At 39.1% G+C, this 18,665-nt stretch overlaps 1 protein-coding gene across 5 annotated transcripts; it reads right to left on the bottom strand.

The window, feature by feature from the left end:
* Positions 1 to 872: 872 nt before the first annotated feature.
* On the bottom strand, positions 873 to 16,080 carry brdt (bromodomain, testis-specific). 5 transcript variants are annotated; one of them, XM_030049165.1, is made up of 20 exons: positions 16,010 to 16,080; positions 11,843 to 12,114; positions 9,966 to 10,103; positions 9,692 to 9,824; positions 8,788 to 8,915; positions 7,749 to 8,099; positions 7,487 to 7,615; positions 7,069 to 7,266; positions 6,783 to 6,964; positions 6,375 to 6,664; positions 6,094 to 6,207; positions 5,878 to 5,997; positions 5,000 to 5,055; positions 4,725 to 4,899; positions 3,661 to 3,734; positions 2,825 to 2,888; positions 2,630 to 2,736; positions 2,289 to 2,485; positions 1,836 to 2,061; positions 873 to 1,728 (listed from the first exon to the last, which is right to left on the bottom strand). In XM_030049165.1, exons 2-20 carry the CDS (start codon positions 12,038 to 12,040, stop codon positions 1,663 to 1,665), a joined length of 2,946 nt encoding a protein of 981 aa, XP_029905025.1. In that variant the 5' UTR covers positions 12,041 to 12,114; positions 16,010 to 16,080; the 3' UTR covers positions 873 to 1,662. The 5 variants fall into 5 exon arrangements, with proteins under 5 accessions (XP_029905025.1, XP_029905027.1, XP_029905024.1 ...); XM_030049167.1 differs by lacking the exon at positions 16,010 to 16,080 and adding an exon at positions 15,630 to 15,875 and having other exon boundaries at positions 2,825 to 2,885; XM_030049164.1 differs by lacking the exon at positions 16,010 to 16,080 and adding an exon at positions 15,630 to 15,872.
* Between the last annotated feature and the right edge of the window lie 2,585 nt (positions 16,081 to 18,665).

Below are 18,665 nucleotides of genomic sequence, written 5' to 3'. Positions count from 1 at the left end.
TATTACAGCAACACTAAAACATACACCTTGATATGCCATCAGAAATGTGCCCTTTGCCTCAGTAAACTCACCTTTAGGTAGGCCTAAAAGAGGCCTACCAGACACACTTCTCCGAGTAGTTATATTTCTCATACAGGCATGCCATCTTTAAAAGGGCTAAAACTATAACTAAAGTTTGACTGCCATAAAGCTGCTTACACAGGCTCAGAAAATAATGCCATTGTGTAATTGCAGCAGCAGTGTAATGTGCATCTCATAACTCTTAATACTGCATGTAAAATTGAGTCAACATCTTTTCAGATGAGGGTCTGAGGGATACAGCATGCAAACCTGGAGGTCATGGGCAGAGAGATGGGGAACTCTGGTCTAGGATAGTAAGGACTTTGGACTGGCCAGACTGCAGCTACTTTGGAGTGGTCAGTGGAAATGGCAGGATCCTGCACAAAACAGGATTTGAAAGAGGAGAAAAGCTGATGTGTAAGGTGGGATGGACAGGCTGGCCCAGAGGAAAAGGAGCAGGTGGTTGAAGGAAGATATGAAAGGAAACAGAAATGTATAAGTGCAAAGAGTAAAGACTGACGGCTGGAGATGGGGCTACTTACACATTGCCTTGACTGGTTCCACTGCATTGCTGTTATAGCTAGAGTTATGGTAATACAGAGCACTTAATGAAAATAACTTTATTGACTTATTTTTAAATTAAAATAAGTTCTCTTCATTAAGTTTGGCCCATACAGAATATAATAAGCTTATAATGTCCGAAAACAATTTCGGAACAGCCAGAACCACGTGAACAAAGTGCAGTGCATGTCATTCAAACACTTTACAATTGGGACTGATTACAACATTCAACACAATAACAAAGGCAAACATACAGTCAACAATGCAATTTATGGCACATTAAAGAAGATAAACAAATTAGAGATACTATATTTTCATTCAGCCCCACATTTTTAACACTGACTCGGACTACACTTCTACCTCTGGGTAAAACAAAATACAGATTTAGATGTTTAAATTTTTCCCAAAACTTAGAGGAAAACAAAACAAACAAAAAAGAAAAAGAAAAAGTCAGTCAGTCACAGGATGTGTGAATGTAACGTGTACAACATCAAACAATAGTGACTGAAGTGTCCTTTCAATATCTAGCATATTTTTTCTTTGAATACTGATTAACTGAAACAAGATAAACTACACATGAAAGAAACACTTCACATTTCAGCAAACAAGTCAATAAAGTGATAGTTTTATCAGAATGTAAACATATTAAGGCATTAATTAGTTTGTCACACACAACTATGTACTGAGGGACTCACAGTGAAAAGAACAAACTATTCAGGATGTCAAGATATTAGACCCAACTTTCAATCACAACATTTCAAGCGTGCATCAGTGCAGATATTTAGTGCAAAAAAGTGCAAATACAAGAGCAAGGACTTTTTTTATACCAAATATTATGATCTTTTGCAGGTGAAATAAACTGTCTTTTATTGTATTCTCTCCAGGAGTACAACTCTGCTGATGTGGAGCTGACCTCTCTCAGGCCTGTTGTACAGACATTCTGTCATTCAGTGCCCAGAAAACAAACATCAGACACCATGTACTCAAACAGTTCTTGTGCAGAGGATCAAACTGAATTATCAAGTGAATCCCAGTTGCTTTTCAGTCCAGGTTCAGCTCAAATGAAGCCATGATGTCACTCTGCATGCTCATGTCAATACTGCACATCTGTAGGGGAAAAAAGTAATTCGTTTAGTAAAGTTTTCAGACAAAATATAACTGCATTAGTACCAGGAGGAAGAGAACAGCACTGAAACAAGGACAAAGGTATTCACAGCCTCTCGTCTGCGACGCTCTTGCTCCTTTTTGCGGGCCATCTCTCTTTCTGCATCCACTGAGATTTGTGCAGTGAGAAGTTCTGTTGTCACAGGAGAGCTGGATCTTTGCGGTTTCACATCTTTGGGGACATCTAAGGTAGTCTCTGTGCAAAGGATCTCAGGTGAATCAGGATCCTCTTCAGCAAATTGCAGATTTTTTTCTGCTGTGTCCGGGCCTAGAAGGCTACAAGGGAAAAAATACATCAATTTAGTTCATAGCTGCACAATGACTAACAAACTTCCAAAGAGAAATTCTCCTCAGGCTCATCACCAAACTGCCACAAACTACAAGATGGAAAATGCACTCGACATCTCTGAAACAAGGTCTATGGATAGTAGTTTTAGATCAGAAAATGAAATGGAGCCAAATGTGAATTCTGGATGCATATCAGCCTGTTTCCCTGGGAATACCTGCTGTTTTCAGAAGCCTCTCTCTCCCTGTTTGCATTCATCTGTTTCTTCTTGAGTGCCTTTTCACGTTCTTCCTTTTCCATAGCAACCTTACGGAACAACTGGAAGTTCTCTTTTGAAGATTTGATAATAGTAGGGGTGACAGTAGACTCTTTTATCAGCTTAGCCCAAGAGTCTGCATTCTTCAAGACAATATCCTGAAAAAAACAAACAAAAACAAACTAAGGTTATCTGCAATCTCTTTCAAATTTAGCATAATTAACTGCAGATTCATTAATCAGCAATTCGGGTGGAGATACTGATGCTCTGGAAGAGTAATTTCTGCAATCAATAAACCCAACCTTTTTGGGTAATTCAGACTTCACATCTTCAGCAGATTTATTGGCTGTGTTGGTGTCAAACACATTCGTGGTATGGCTGTCAAGCAAATCCTCAGACCACCTGAAATCTTGGATAACAGATCCATCAAAAAGCGCTTTGCAAAGATAAAATTAATTTAGACACTGTTGTCCAGTCTGGGTCCATCAATGACTTACCACACTTTCCCTCATCCTTGGGCTGCAATGGGCTGTCTTGAAGAGGCGATAACAGTGGGCACTGCTGAGAGGTGAGAGATAGATTTAGCATGCTGCATCCTCACCTTGATGTTACTTTGTTATATAAAGCAACACTGCCATTGTGAACTTGTGAAAAAACAACCTTTTTTCCTCCTTCTGTGCTAGTGTACTGGTGAAGCACTTTTGTCAAAATATGAGATTCTGCTTGTGCAAGGTATGAGGTTTTCAAATCTTGGACCACTCCCTATTTGGCTCCAAGTTCAGTTTGTTTGTGGTTTTAACAGAGTCCTGTCATATGTTTGGATCAGCTGAATCCAACTGTGTAATGTTTTTATATTTGTTCTCAACTTCCAGATGACCAGATGATCTTTTTTTCTTTGTTTTGATTTTTGACTCTAAACTATTGGGCCTGTAACCACCATCGGGCCACATGGAATGACAGCCACACAAATGAAGAACTCATATGGAAGGAGTTTCAGTTTTGACTTTGGCCAATGAAAAGCTGTAGATTAGAGTACCAATAGTCCAACTTGCACTTATAAACAAGTGACAAATTAGAAAAATTAAATGTCTTTGTTAAGGTGTTGGACCACAACAAGCTGTTAGAGCAGCTTCGGTGTGTTTTGGTATAGATTCTGGGTGCACTTAAGCTGTTGTGGTGGCTCACGGTGGCCAAACCCAAAACTAAATCACTTTTGTCATTTTTTCCTTTGTCAGCCGTCTGTTATGTTACTGTCTGTCATGCACATTTGGCTATCACAGCTCATACTCTATCAAGAATGATTTTTTTTTTTTTTCTTTTAAATCAAAAGTACCTCAAGTCTGTTGTGAACCCAGACCATCAACATCTCCGGAGGAGATGACAGGGGGGACAAAACTGCAGATAAATCTGTCAAAACAAACAAAAATACCTAGGTGAATAAGAGAGCTAACTCAGAGGGTAGACAAACATGTGGCCAGAGCAACAGTGACGTGGACAAAGCATTATCATATCAATCTGAAGACCAGAGCCAACAAAAATCAGCTGAAAGGCAGACACAGGCGGCATCAGGACTGAACACAGCAGACAAAGCCACAAGCTGAAAGCTGGGAGGAATGGGGGGCTCATTACTCTGACTGGTCCCTTACCTTCCTGTTCAGCCCTACAAGGATTGAGTGAAAGTGAGCCAGATTTCACTTCCTGAACTTGTGTTTCTGATGGACACTGAGGATGTGAGGAAGGGGGCTGAGGTGAACAGAAGGGGGTGGAGGAAGGTTCATTAGCACCGAAAGCTAAAACCATGGTGGAGCCACTGGCAGTGAGGGTGGGACTAGGAATCTCAAGGAGTGACTTCTGTTCACAGGGCCGACAAAGCTGATCAGAGAATACGTTTTTGGGAGGTAGTGGTACTGCTTTCGCACTAGGCCTTTGTTGCTGAGCCAGATCACTGTGTATGGCTGGGACAGAATGAGGGGAACAAGGAACAGTTAAGATAAACCATGAGAACAATATCCATGGACACATGCCCCACAGTTTGAACACCATTAATCAAATAGCAGTAATAACTGTACAAGTTTCACACCAACATTTTTTCTCCAAAACAGAACTGCACCAAAGATCAATGCAAGTGCGTGTATATCAATTGAACTAGCTGAAATATAGTAACCAAAGCATTCTCCTACACTGCTTCAATGTCAGGCCACTGAGTTCTTAAGTTCAAGTGGAAAACCTGACCCAGTTTTTCAAGCCCCAGGCTAGTCAAGCAATTCCTCCATTTTCTTGATGCAAATCGTAATTAACCACACCGAACTGTATACAAATGAAATAACCTTACATTAACTGCCAAGTCCAAGTCCATCTTCACTAATGTACAGAAAAGAGGGTAAACTTAAGCATTACCTGGAGGCGACAAAATCAGCTCATCATGAGACTGGTCTGCATGCAGCTGTGAAGTGTGCTCTTTAATCTCTGCTACCAGGGACTGCACAGCAGGACGTGGCTGAGAGGTCTTCATTGAAGCTTTTATTTTTGTCTCAGATATCTGCGTACTATGGGCAGCAGGTTTCACCTTTAACTTAATGAAGACACCACATTCTTAAATTTCATTCTAACACTGTGGCCATCTCATCGTCATTCACTTTTGATAACAACAGGCAAACGGCGAATGAGTTTACCTTAATTTTAGCCTTCTGGCAAACATCTTTACTTTTCAGCTTCTTCGTTTTCGGCACTGAAAGACACGCACAAAAAATTCTTAGCCTACTAATCAGTCAACTGTCCATTATTTTCCCCCCAATGCACTTTAGATCAAAAATAAAAGATCTGAAAAAGTTTTGAGTTGTCATATGAAAGCTAATTCACAATGTATATTGGAATGTCTGAATACAGAATTACCTCCTATTACACTAATTTTAAGCAAATGACTTTTCATAGAAATGTCTCAAAATTGAATATCCTCTGATTTTGGTCAATGAGAAGAAGACATACATAGATACATATCATGTCACATGATGCTGTAAGAGCAAATGGAAAGCATTTAAGAACCTGAGCAGAACCAAACTTGGTGAAACTGGTTATTAGTGAGTACAGTGGTGAGGACCAGCTATCACTGTAAAGTTACAGGAAAGAAGACATAAGAGACAATTGTGTCCTGTGAAGAAGTGGAAACAATGATCTAGGCCATAAATGTATCATTTATTTTTGCTTTCAATTGGTCATCTGAAGCCAACAATACAGTACTAGTGAAGCAACATGTCAGGCTTAAAATCCAACTACACTGATGTAAGATTATAAAATATAATCTGAGATGTGTTTGTGACATGTTTGTGCATATCCTCAGTACAGACAGATATGTGCATAACCTTAAGAGGCACCCAATAAATGTGCCTCTTTTATCAAAAGTATTTGATATTCCAGCCAGTGAAAAAATGTGTCAAAGGTGTCATTTTAAGGTTCCAAGTGGGGTTTAGTTATAGGCTATCTCCAGTTTAAACAGTGGAAGGAGGAAGAAAACAAGGTAGGCGAAGACAGAGTGCTAAGGAGAGCAGCTAACCTGATTCAGAGTCACTGATATCAGAAGTGCTAGAATCATTACTACTGCTGTTAGAGCTGAAGGAGGGGCTGCTGCTATCACAGAGGTGTGGCATGTGCCCATGTGATGACAATGGTTCACCTGTTACATAAAAACAGAAAATGCTGTCAATTACAATACCTCAATTGTGGACTACAGTGGTGATGAAATGACACTGTAAGGAAATTCAATTCTTACCGACTGACTTTTTCTTCTTAGCCAAGTTCTGCTCTTTACTGGCAGTCAGCGATCTCCGAGCATCCTTTAACTTTCCTGTCTGCATGGCTCCTAGGGGTTTCACCAACTTTTTTTCTATAGGATAGCAGAGAAAATAACAGCCTTCTGTCTTTGTAATAAAGATAAGAGCAGGTTTATTGTCCCCAAGGGAAATTTGTCTTGGACAAAATGCCCAAGATAAACACAGCTTCATGGATTTATCAAGAAGGGGTTTTCTGAGAACGGGAGGAAACTGAACTTACTGTCAACACTGTTGGACAGTTTCCTCAGACACCTCATGACGAACCTTTGCACAGCCCTCAGTGTCGACGGCTTAAGCTTTTCAAAGTCGATCTCAACCTCCTCTGGGCTGACATGTTGCAGAGAAGACTCCCTGGCCTGAATGACATCCACCAACTTGCCAAGTTTGTCACCAGGCAGCTTGTTGATGTCCAGACTCAATTGCTTCTTCTCACTGTAAGTCATTGGAATTGCTGGAGGCTCAACCTCAGATTTGAAGGGCGCACCCTGAATACTGTGTTTCTTGCCATGCCTACACAGTATACATATAAGCATGTCACATCATCCTTTGCATAAGCTGGAGGACACACAGTTCAACGTTACTTGAACAAATAAAATCCAAATTTAATCATTAAGCAGAGCTCACGTACAGAGTAGAGCCTTTGCTGTGGACCATTTTCGCCACATTAGATTTGCTTTTTGAGGATTTGTTCTTTTGCTCAAGGATGTCTTTCTTTTTGGATCTTCTGTCCTTTTTCAACTTCTCTTTCTTCTTTGGTTTCAGGAGGGGCACCTGGGTGAGTCTCTGCAGCTGATTACTAACTGCCTTCAACTGAAAAGCCAGACAAAAATTAGATTAACTAATTATGCAAGACACACCGAAGTGATTAAACTTTCCAAATGGCATTTAACTTTTACTGACATGTGTATACTGACCTGTTCCTCTAAACTGGCCAGCTTCAGGGCCCTCTCCTCTGCAGAACTCTCTGAATCTGACGAGCTGTCACTTTCACTACTTGATGTGGTTGAGGAACTTTCAGGTCTGTCTCCTTTTCCCTTCTCAACTCTTTCACCAGTTGAAAACCGACGCTGTGGTTCCTCAGGAATCTTCGAATATCGAGCCTCAAAAACATCCTGGCAGTGTCAAAACATTTTTTAAAATAATTTGGTAATACTGTTTATTACACTAATATTTATACTACCATAACAATAATAGTAATAGTGATACTAATTATTATGGTCACCAGCAGTGTGAGCATTTCCTTTTATACATTTGAAATTGTTACTAGTAAAAAGCATAACTAATGCAATTTTTAAAATTTGGCTCAGCACATACTGTGAAAAGAAATTATACCTGCAGTTTTCTTGCCATGAAGACTATTTCATGCGAAGGTGGGTTGTATTTATAACAATTGGAGAACATCAGTCTGACATCTGCAGAAAACTCTTGGGCATTTGTATACTTTCGCTGATCCATTTTTTTCTGAGGAAATATAATAAGTCAGTAAAACATTATCATATGTTTAACGCTGTATTTATAGATACAATATTTTAATATCATTTGATTTGTATGAAGCACAATATTAAAACCTCAAATAAGATTATCATCATCTTACCCTTATGGTACCAAGATCCATAGGCTGCTTGATAATGTCATGGTAGTCATGCAAGCCCAGGGCATCTGCATCAACAGGGGTGTAGAAAGGCCAGGCATAGGCAGAGTGTCTATTTGAGAACATCTCTTTAAGGATCAACTCACAGTACTTGAGCTGTGCAGAGAGTTTGGGCTTCTTGGCCACACAGGGAGAGTCAGGCAAGCTTTTCCTGGGTGGTTTGATGGTCCTTCCGCTTCCCCGCGTGGAAGATAGCTTACAAGCTGCTGAACGCTCCACAGATAACTCGCAGCTAGAGACTGCTGAGGTAGGTGAGCTTGTGCCATCTGCTTTCCGCTTAAAACCCTTTTTAATCTGAATATATAAAAGGAAAAGTACTTCTTTCTCATCAAAATAATATACAACTACATAACTTTTAGTGAGAAATGCAGCACAATCAAACATACTGTGAGGACAAGATTTCCTTGTAATTTCCCCACATTAAAAAAAGGTGGGTATGAGGCAAGCCAAGTAGAGTGTATGCCTTCTGTCATGTCATATATTTTTAGTATTTGGCCCCAATACCACTATAAGCTTCAAGTTTTTAAAAATATTATCATTCCAATCTTTTCATCTTTGAAGGAGATAATACATTTTGGTAGAGCAGTTTCACAGACAGCCAGGAGCTCAAAATAGTTATCCTCTTAGCGGCTGTAAGGATCTAGTCAGCTTTGACATTTCAAGCTTTTTCCTGTTCTGACACTTGTTAATGGTGACTGTAAAAATGGTGAAACATTTTATTTTGTGATGATTACACCTTGGTCCACAAAGGCCAAATCAGTCCAATCAGAAAAGTGAGATAATCCTGGATACCCGGACACTATCAAACGTCACCAGTGCGGTCTGAAGAAAATCTACAAATAAATTCTGCTCTTTAAGCAGTATGATGCCAAAAATCCAGCTTCTTTCCTATATGCATATGTACACTCAAAAATATAGAGAATTAATTTCATGAGTTCATGTATAGTGTCCAGCTTTCTGGGGACCTATTAAAAACACCTACTGTTGCATCAATCTGTGTGGAGAGCCGGTTGGGTGGGATGGAGTGAAGTGCATCGGGAGGAATGACAGTCACCGTCTGCTGGACCACAACTTCTGACACAGGGGAGTGGGGCCGCGGCTTCACTGCACCTGCATTTAAGGACCACACCAGCAATTTTGCATGTTTAGCATATCTACAAAATGTATTTACTTTTCTATCTCTGAAACCTTTCTCAAAACATGCAGTCGTATTTTACAACAATATTTTTCCTACCTTTATCTAGCCCTTGGATTCCATTCATTCCACTATGTTATGAAAATTAACTTTCAGAGACTTCAAACTTTCCTCACACCAGTACTGTCACCGTAATAAAGTTGTCTTTTAGTTTTCCCTGAAAGCAGCAACACTTGCGTTTTGATGACTTGAAACTTGGCAGAGTGAAATGGTCTTGTTTACAGGAAACCGTTTGTTTTACACAGCAAATTATCAGTTATGTCGTTCATGAATGGCAATGACTGTTAGCTGCAGAAGCAGAACATTATAAAATGGCTATCTTTAGTAAGCCAGCATGATGGTTCGTTGATGTGTAAAATGTTGGTCATTGAAGGAAATGGGCCAAACATTCAAAATGACTCGTATGATCCTTTAACGACATTTAGTTAGCAACATCAACACACACAAAAGACACTAAAATTAAGTTGTTCAGTGTTATCTCACTTGACTCAAATTTTCTATCATCATAATGTTTGTGGGTGTTTGGCATACTTAATGCAGATGAGCCAGCATAAAATGACTACTGCAACCAAGTTATATAAAAAGGATGCAGACCAAGAGTGGGGAAGAGTACAAAGTCCAAACAAGGCATAAAGTGACATGGAACCACATCTGAAAAGCACTGATTATGTGCCTGTGTTGAATGCTCTACCTGTCTTTTTTCCTTTCCCTGGTATCTTTGTAGTGGATGCTGACAGTTCACTCTCCTCCTGAGGCATTTGGGCCACTTTATGAGAGAAGGTTTTATGCAGGGTTTTTGCCATGAAAACAATGTCATCACCAGGCTGGGAACATTGAGGAGAGGAAAAAAGGGGGTCAGAAAGCATACATTTAACATTCTAGTTTGAACTGGAAAAAAAAAAAATCATACAATTTTGATGATCTTCACTATCGCAATACATTAACAGTAAATTAATAATCCTTACCTGATTGTATGTATAGCAGTTGTTGAACATGGTGTTTAAGTCCTGTATACATTCTAGCCCCTTCCAGTAATAATTGTTCTGGAGACGCTTCTTAATGGTGCCAAGATCCATGGGATTCTTAATAATTGTATAATAATCCTATTTAAAAAAAGGCAACAAAAGGCACTGGCATAAACAAATAAGGCTTTTTCCTTTCCAGATAACAGCCAGACTGAAATTCTTCCCACAGACAAATTGCACAATCTGATTTTTAGTCATTACTGAATTTTTTTCTAATACCTAGCAAAATAAGAAACTGTCAAGAGTGTCTTAAGAACAAAGTACTTACAATCAACACATATTCCACCGTATCAATATTCAACAAAAATTCAGCCAAAAAGCAGAAGCCATTTGTGAAAAAACTAAGTACACCCTTACTGCTTCCATAGAAAGCGAGAAGGTAATTAGCAACCAGGTGTTGCTGATTAAATGCACTTGGTTGTTTGATCATCAACAAGAGTGACCACCTCTATAAAAGCATATGTTTTGGAAGTTTGCTTTTCTGGTGCATTCAGATGTGTTTTAACACAATGTCAAGGAAGAAAGACATCAGCAACGCTCTTAGAGAAGCAACTGTTGCTGCCCCATCAATCTGGAAAGGGTTATAAGGCCATTTCCAAACAATTTGAAGTCCATCATTCTACAATGAGAAACATTTTTCACAAGTGGAAAACATCCAAGACAGCTGTTAATCTTCCCAGGAGTGGACATCCCAGAAGATTCTCCCCAAGGTCAGACTGTGCAAAAAAACCTCAAGATCTACATCTAGGCCTCTACAGGCCTCAGTTAGCATGTTAAATGTTAAGGTTCATGACAGTACAATTAAAAAAAGATTGAATAAGTATGGCTTGTTTGGAAGGGTTGCCAAAAGAAAGACTCGTCTCTCTAAACAAAAACAAACAAACAAACAAACAAAAAACAACAACAACATAGCAGCACGGTTTAGGTTTGCAAAGGTGCATCTGAACAAACCACAAACCCTCTGGAACAATGTCGTTTGGACAGACGAGACCAAAGTGGAGATGTTTGGCCATAAATCACAGCACCATGTAGGGTGAAAACCAAACAGTGTATCAGCACAAACACCTCATACCAACCGTCAAGCACAGTGGTGGAGGGGTGATGATTTGGGCATGTTTTGCAGCCATAGTTGACCTCAAACTCCTCAGTATACTAGAGTATTCTAGAGTCAAATATGAGGCCATCTGTCAGACAGCTAAAGCTTGGCCGCAATTGGGTCTTGCAACAGGACAGTGATCCCAAGCACACCAGCAAATCTACAACAGAATGGCTGGAAAACAAAAACAATCAAGGTCAAAGTCCAGACCTCAAGTCCAATTAAATGATGTGGCTGGATCTCAAGAAAGCTGTGAAAAAACAAATGTCCTCAAACATCAACGACCTGAGCGCTGCAACGTTGCAAAGAAGAGGAGGCCAAAATTCCTCCATCATGATGTGAGAGACTGATGAAAATCACACAGAGAACGATTAGGCTACTTCAAGTTGCTAAAAGTGGCTCTAGAAACTATTGAATTATGGGGTGTTCTTAGTTTTTCACAGATGGCTTCAGAATTTTGGCTGAATTTTTGTTAAGTAATGACATGGTGGGATCTGTTATGAGCTGTTTTACACCCGAGGTTACATTTACACAATTTTAACACCTGGTAAGGACCAGATGATTTTTTATTATGTCCTGATGCATAAAACCATAGAACTGAAAGAGGAAGTACTTTCTTTTTCTCATGATGTGCCTCCAACGCATCTGCAGCATTGTTTGGGTGTGCAAATACCTCCAACCGAATTACAGTTAATTTAACCTTGAGAACTTTACTACTTACTGGAAGACGCAGCGCTACTGCATCAACAGGCTGGCGAAAGGGCCATGAAAACTGATGCCTCCATAAGGCCCTGACCACCACCTTTTCCAGATACTGCAGCTGATTGGTTGAGCGTCCGGGCTTCTTGGGGTTTATAATCTCTGGGGGAGGGGGGTTTCCACTCACAGTGGGGGTTTGAGAGATTTTCATATCTGACATTGTGTCCTCCAATTCCCATTAAAGGTCTCACATTAGGCTTTGCTGCAGTTCAGCTCTCATCACAGGCTGTCTTCCTAAACAAGGAGCAAAGAGCAATTTTCAACAAGAAATCACAGCCACCACCTTAAAACTGCACAAGTACTTCAACTGAAAAAAACTCATCTACTCTGCCTCAACATCAGATTTATAACATCCTTTAGCAGGTGAACATGCATGTGTGGTTTTGAAGTTTTCAAAGCATAGCCCTACAGTTTTAACATATACCAACCACATCACAGTAAAAAGAAGCCTAGAAAATTAGTTAAGGTCAAATAGGAACTGTTTTAATATTTAACAATTAAATCTAAACAAACTAAGTCACATGTTAAATAGTCGCTCTGTTTCAATATATGGCAAAATTGGTAGACCTCAAAAGCATAATTTTCCACCTCAGGATTTTAGTTGTCAAGTTTAAGATTAAATTCAGTCTCTCAAAAAATAGTTTGTTCATAATTCCATTCAGTGTATATATGTATGAGGATCAATCTCCCTGGACAAGATCATTCTTACTTACCCTGTGTTATAATACCCATCACCAAATGAACTCCTGACAGAGGTGTCATATCATTTAAAATTTAATTAAGGGGAAAACAAGACTGGATATAGTGCATAAAAAAGTTCAGTCACCTTTTTACTCCAACATGGCATGATGGGAAAATATATGGAATAGAGAAGCAGTGTAATGACAATGACTGTTTTCTCAAGTGTTTGAATCTATGATATGTAAGGAAGGTAGGCATTTCAGAAACTATAATTATAAAAATACAAATAGTTTTAACTGGCACCTTCATTAAAGAAAAAAAATCTGATTCGCTCTTGCTACTCAGGACAGACTACATTTATGACTGGGGGTGCTTTAATTTCGTCAGTATACATAAAATTGTCAAAATGGTTCTTGGGTAATGTAAACCATAGGACATCACTGAAAATACACTAGAAATACCACAGATGTACTATAGAGACAATTGAAGCAATTTCTAACTTGCATGCTTATACCTCTGTCACTGCTACATCTGTGCTTATGCTGCCACCTACAGCATCACTTGTAAAGTCCATTACTCCACAGAACTGGCATTCAGCATTTTACCTCAACAAAAGCCTAACCCTACATCTAGATTGTGGGCATTTCTCACAAAAACTACCAAACTTAATTGGTGATTTTAAATAAATATGATATACAAGATACGTTATTACCTACCATGTTCCATAGACCCAGTCTCCGGCACATAACCAGTTATTACATAAAACAGTTATAAAGAAAAGATGGGGGTTTGACACCAAGATACACCAAGGCTTGTGGTTGACAAGGATCTTTTTAGTATAAATGACCAATAAAATAGGTGTCATTTGCTCTTTAATGCCACTTAAACACCAAAAAATGCACCTGAGTTTAATGGAAACTGAACTTCACATCTCATAGATGCAGATGGTAAGAATTAAGAATTAAACTCCCATTTTTTAAAAATGTGGTGATCAAGGGACAAAAATGTAAACCTGGTCTGCTTAACACTAAACACTACCACTCAACAACAGGAAATCCTCAGAACATTTTTTTGTCGGATAATCAGGCTCTTCTGCTAGTCAATTAAGAAAATCGATACTGACAGCTCTAAGAGACCAGATTCAAACAGGCCATGTTGTAAAGCTGTTGCTAGGCTGCGTGAATAGACTAAGAATTTCTCTGTTACTTAAAACTGAAAAGGGAGCAAATGGAAATGGCATGCAACGCAATCTGCTACGCAAAAATAGAGCACTGCCTCTGACAATTTAAAACTAATTTGTATCATCAGTGATTTACAAGCCATGGGACAGGTTTGTAGCTTGCAAGGCCACAGGTGGGGCCACAATCTTTGTCACACTTACCAATTAGCCTAGGCCATCGTCACAACCATCCTCAGTTAGTAGCCATTTCAGAAGCCAACCCAAATAATTTACAAAACAAGTAATGTTGATCTTGCTTTCCATTTTATTAACACAATGGTTTTTAAACAAAACATTACACATGAACTTTAGTCACCCATTTGGAATATACAGACAAAATTAAGATACATCACATAGCCAAGTGTAAAATCATGACATGGAAAGGCATCCGTCTGTTACTGGATCATGAGCTTTTAAAAATGAAGGCACTAGACTAAATTCATGATGAATGTTATTTGCCTTTTTTTTTTTTTTTTTTACTGTGACTTATTGAGATACGTCAGGCTGAGCTGTATTTTTACTCCAGTTCCACAACAAGATCCTGCTGAAATATAGAAAGTATTTCAACCACATGAAAAACCTAAAAACTTGCTTTAGCCATTTGGGTGGAGGAGTTATCTTTTTTTTTTTCTTCTTTTGAAGTGTGTGTGTATGGGGAGAGAGCCATCACAACACTGATGGTGCATCTTTTAGTATTCTTACACAAAAACTTGCATGTTTAAAAATCCTAGAAGGTAATTGCAAAGTGACTGATCAACAGAAACAGAACTGTATCACTTCTGTTTTGATAAATAAGGAAAACACTTCAGTTCAGCTAAATGCATTTTTGTTCAGACATGATCCTGCATGCCAATACAATTGTTTGCAAAGCCAATTAATTGATTGATTTCAAATAAGGGGCTTAATAGAAGTGGGGAACTGGGGAAGGAATATTAAAAGTAAAAAAGGGAGAGAGACAGAGCACACATCAACTACATGAGGATATAAACGTATTAACGTTTTTGTTTAAAGTTTTTGTTGGGACTAGATTTGTGTGTGTGTGTGTGTGTGTGTGTGATTGCATACTTCTATCCCTAGGAATGTAGTAATGTCTGAAACATCTGATAATTAGTCCAACTTTAACTTTTGCCCGACAATGTGAAACAGTTCAAGGTGCCATCTAATGGTTTGGGGGAAATGTACAAATCACAGGCTTTAAACGCTAGTGAAGCATGGAGGCATGGCAATGTTGTCAAGTGTGGATCCAGCATGTGAGCCGACAGCCACGCCCCCCGGCCCTGCACGGCGGAGGGTCTATGAGCTGGCGAACTCATGTTGCTGTCGGTGAAATTAAGTTAGCTTAATTGGCAGTGTTAATTACGTTTAGACCCTGGCTTTGTTTAAATCCCACCAGGTTCCCGGGCCACACCAACCAACTCTGTCACATTCAAACACAGCTTCACTTAAAGGAAGATAAACAACAGGAGTTTCCAACTGTTAGCGCGGTGCCTGGAGCGTTTGTTAGCGTTCTCGCCGGGGTAACGCTAACTTAAACCGTCTAACTTTGGTTTACCCTTGCCACCTTACACGAGTTAACACTCCCGTTTATTTTGGCACAAAACTGGTAACATTACTCTTCGAAATGAGACACTGCGTTTCTTTACCGGGCCATGTGCGTTGCTCGCTAAACGCACCCAATGTAAGTCAGCTAGCATCGCTGGCTAGGCGTTATTTATGTTGGTCGTCGGACTTTGCGTTAGCTAACGTTTCTACTCGCCATGTCGGGTCAGCTTTAGTAAAGTAAACGACTACATCCCATAGATAGCAAGGCAAACATGAACTTGAATAGAGATCGGTGTGCTGGCATTACCTTACAAGATACACGGGGTCATGCGTTGAGTGTTGTTCTTCAATGGCGGACGTCTCTACGGCAACCGCCTCATATTTATAGCCCTGTGCTCGAGGCTCTAGAAGTGATTGGTTAAAGCCCTCCACGTGGCCACTTTCTGTCATCCTGCAGAGGCAAGCGAGTTTGCACGCCTGAAAAATGCTGCAGCACTCGGTTTCTGCACGTAATATCTCTACTTTTTAAAATAAAGGAGTTACCACGGAATACCAACGACGGGTAACCAACCTATTTTTCGAGGTGCGACACGAACTGCAACTGGAAGTCATATTCTCAAATAATATCCATCGGCACTGATACTGGCTGACCAGTGCAAAGTTACTAAATACGAAAATAGCTCTTACAAAGGTCAGTCGGCTTGGTGTCCGCCTCTGAAACCCCCAGTAGTTTCACGTTGGGGCTGAGCTCGTCTGCTAATGGGAGGTGATGGGTAGACTGGGACGTCAGAATGGGAGCTGGGCGGGGTGCTGACTTCACGTCCTGACCGAGAGGAGGAAAACTAAGCTTTGTTAAACTGACGAAAATTTCCATCCACTCGTTTCTAGACGCAACGCTAATTTAGTCATGTGGGTGCAATGTTAAACACTTTTGACATCTTTTGTATTTCAGCTGCGAGATATAATTGTTAGTGGCGCTATATCAAATAAAATAATAAATAAATAAAGTGTGCTTCTTACATTGAGTTGATTGACAGTATCATGTCCTTTTAAATTTTCACAGCAAGCACACATTGTAAACTAACACCAGCAACAACAACAAAACACCAATGTAACGTTTACTAGAGTAAAATAATTGCAAAGCTTGTAATTATGTGATCATTAGCTTTGCAAACGTGATGATTTTGTACAGGAAATGTTAGAAGACAGTGAAAATCTGGCTACCTTGCACAATATAATACAGAAACAACTTTGTGTGCGGAGAGCCATGATAAATAGGTGCCTTGGCAGAAAACAGATTCAAGTTTTATGCAATGTTTTATATGGATTTGCCTTTACCTGCATTTTGCATTCAAATTTGGAAGTTTAGCAGTTTACCAGGGTCACCCAAACTACACAGGCACTTCACTTCCTGTGAGCTGAAAATGAGGAGCGCTGTTGTGTGCCATAAGCGCCACCCAGCGGCGGTACAACGACATAACTCTGCTCAAATGTACAAAAATGTGACATTAGTAAAATTGATTACGTTGATAAAATGAATGCAAATAGTTACTTTGTGTGAAAATCGAGCAGCTTTGTTCTGGAAACATCAAACAAAATATCATAAGAGACAAGGAACAAAATGATCTTTTTCAGAAGGCCTCAACAATAAAATAATAATTCATTCTGAACAATGAAAAGAAGGGTTTAATATAAGTCTGCATTTGCATGTAGACAAACATGATGATGTTGTGGTCTGTCATTCGGCCAAGTCTATTTTGTGTGTATGTATGTGTGTGAGACTGTGACGCTTCAACATAGCCTCTTGGTCTTATAGTTATGGTCCATAAGTGGTCACTATAAAGCTTAATTTTAGCCCTGTGTTAGGTGTGTCAAGTTGCCCTCATATTGGAATAACTTTCTGATCAGCGGCATGCCCACACTGCATTAGGATCACTTCACATATTTTACTGTAATCACACTGAGAACATCTCACATTAATTTCCCTTGGAAAATATCACATTTAAAGAAACATCCAGGCAGAATTATGAATCAAAAACAGTATCATGACAATACCATTCAAAAATAACTGATAGCTTCTTGTTAATTGCCAACAGTGTTATTTCACAAGGTGGAGCCATGGCAAGAAAAATGTATGAGAAACATTTAAAAGTTTTCAAGAGACAATGGTTCAGTGATTGTGGAAGTTTGATAGTATACCAAAATGTTGCTCTCTAAAAATCAAACTACAGCAATCTTTTTTTTTTTTTTTTTTTTTTTTTTTTTTCAAAGAATCTAATAAAAGTGGGAACACATAGATGTAGGGTGATATAAGCTGTCTTTTAATCAGTTAAATTATATGGCCCACCTTACATTTCCAATACCCAACACCAAACTATCAAATCTGCAGCTTGTGAATGGTGTAGTTTCAGTATACCGGTATGTAAGATCTTGTCTGTTACAACCAAGGATTGAAATTTGATGGAATTAATTCAGTTGCTGCCTATAATCAAAAACAGGTAATTTATGCTGCAATGTAACACATAAATGCACATACGTATACTCCTGCAACTCCTAAAATAAAAAGAATTTCAATTGAATGCTATCCTGAGGATGACAAGAAAAACCTGGATAGCAGAAATCCACAACTAATGATTGTCAGTTTTATTCATGCCTCTAGATTATTATCAATTTTTTTCTCTGCCCTTTATCAGCTCCTTAAATAAAAGTAAAGCAACTGTGAAAGTTTAAGGAGTATATATTTTGTATATTGTGTACGTGTACTATTTTCAAATCAGTTTAGATCTGCATGACCTTCAAAAGAAAACCTCTCACTGGATAAGGTGCGTATACAGGCCAGGCAAATCTGCTCCTTTGGTATAAATCATCCATAAGAGGGCAACAGAATCCACATATTTTGGTTTTTCAAACAATTAAATGTGAATCGTCTGGAGAGAATCTGTTACATTATCTGCTCTGAATGCACTTCACATGAAAGCCTTTTGTTTTTCAGCATGGGAAAAAATAAGGCTGTAGCACATAAAGTGGGTGTTGAATGTGCTCTGATGAGATCTGATTGTTGATGAACGAGGAGAGGAGCCTTTAGTGGAGGCATGCGCTGATGTCTGTGTTGAGATTAAAAGCTGTCACCGAGGAAAAATGTAATTGAAACAGGCAGCAACCTTGCTTTATACATGCAAGAGTCTGTTATCAACTTGCTTTTTACCTACTTTGTTGTAGTTTTAATATTCACCATATGCTGTTGGTAGAAGACAGTGAGCCTGTTCAAATAAATTACGACATTTGGACTAGTCAGATGGCATATGGTTTGACTTTTAAACGAATTAAAAGAAAAATTCACCTT

The sequence above is a fragment of the Myripristis murdjan genome, chromosome 4, assembly GCF_902150065.1.
Source record: "Myripristis murdjan chromosome 4, fMyrMur1.1, whole genome shotgun sequence".
In the NCBI taxonomy this organism is placed as follows: domain Eukaryota; kingdom Metazoa; phylum Chordata; class Actinopteri; order Holocentriformes; family Holocentridae; genus Myripristis; species Myripristis murdjan.
Note: the sequence above shows the minus strand (reverse complement) of the source record. Positions and strands in the feature narration are given on the sequence as shown.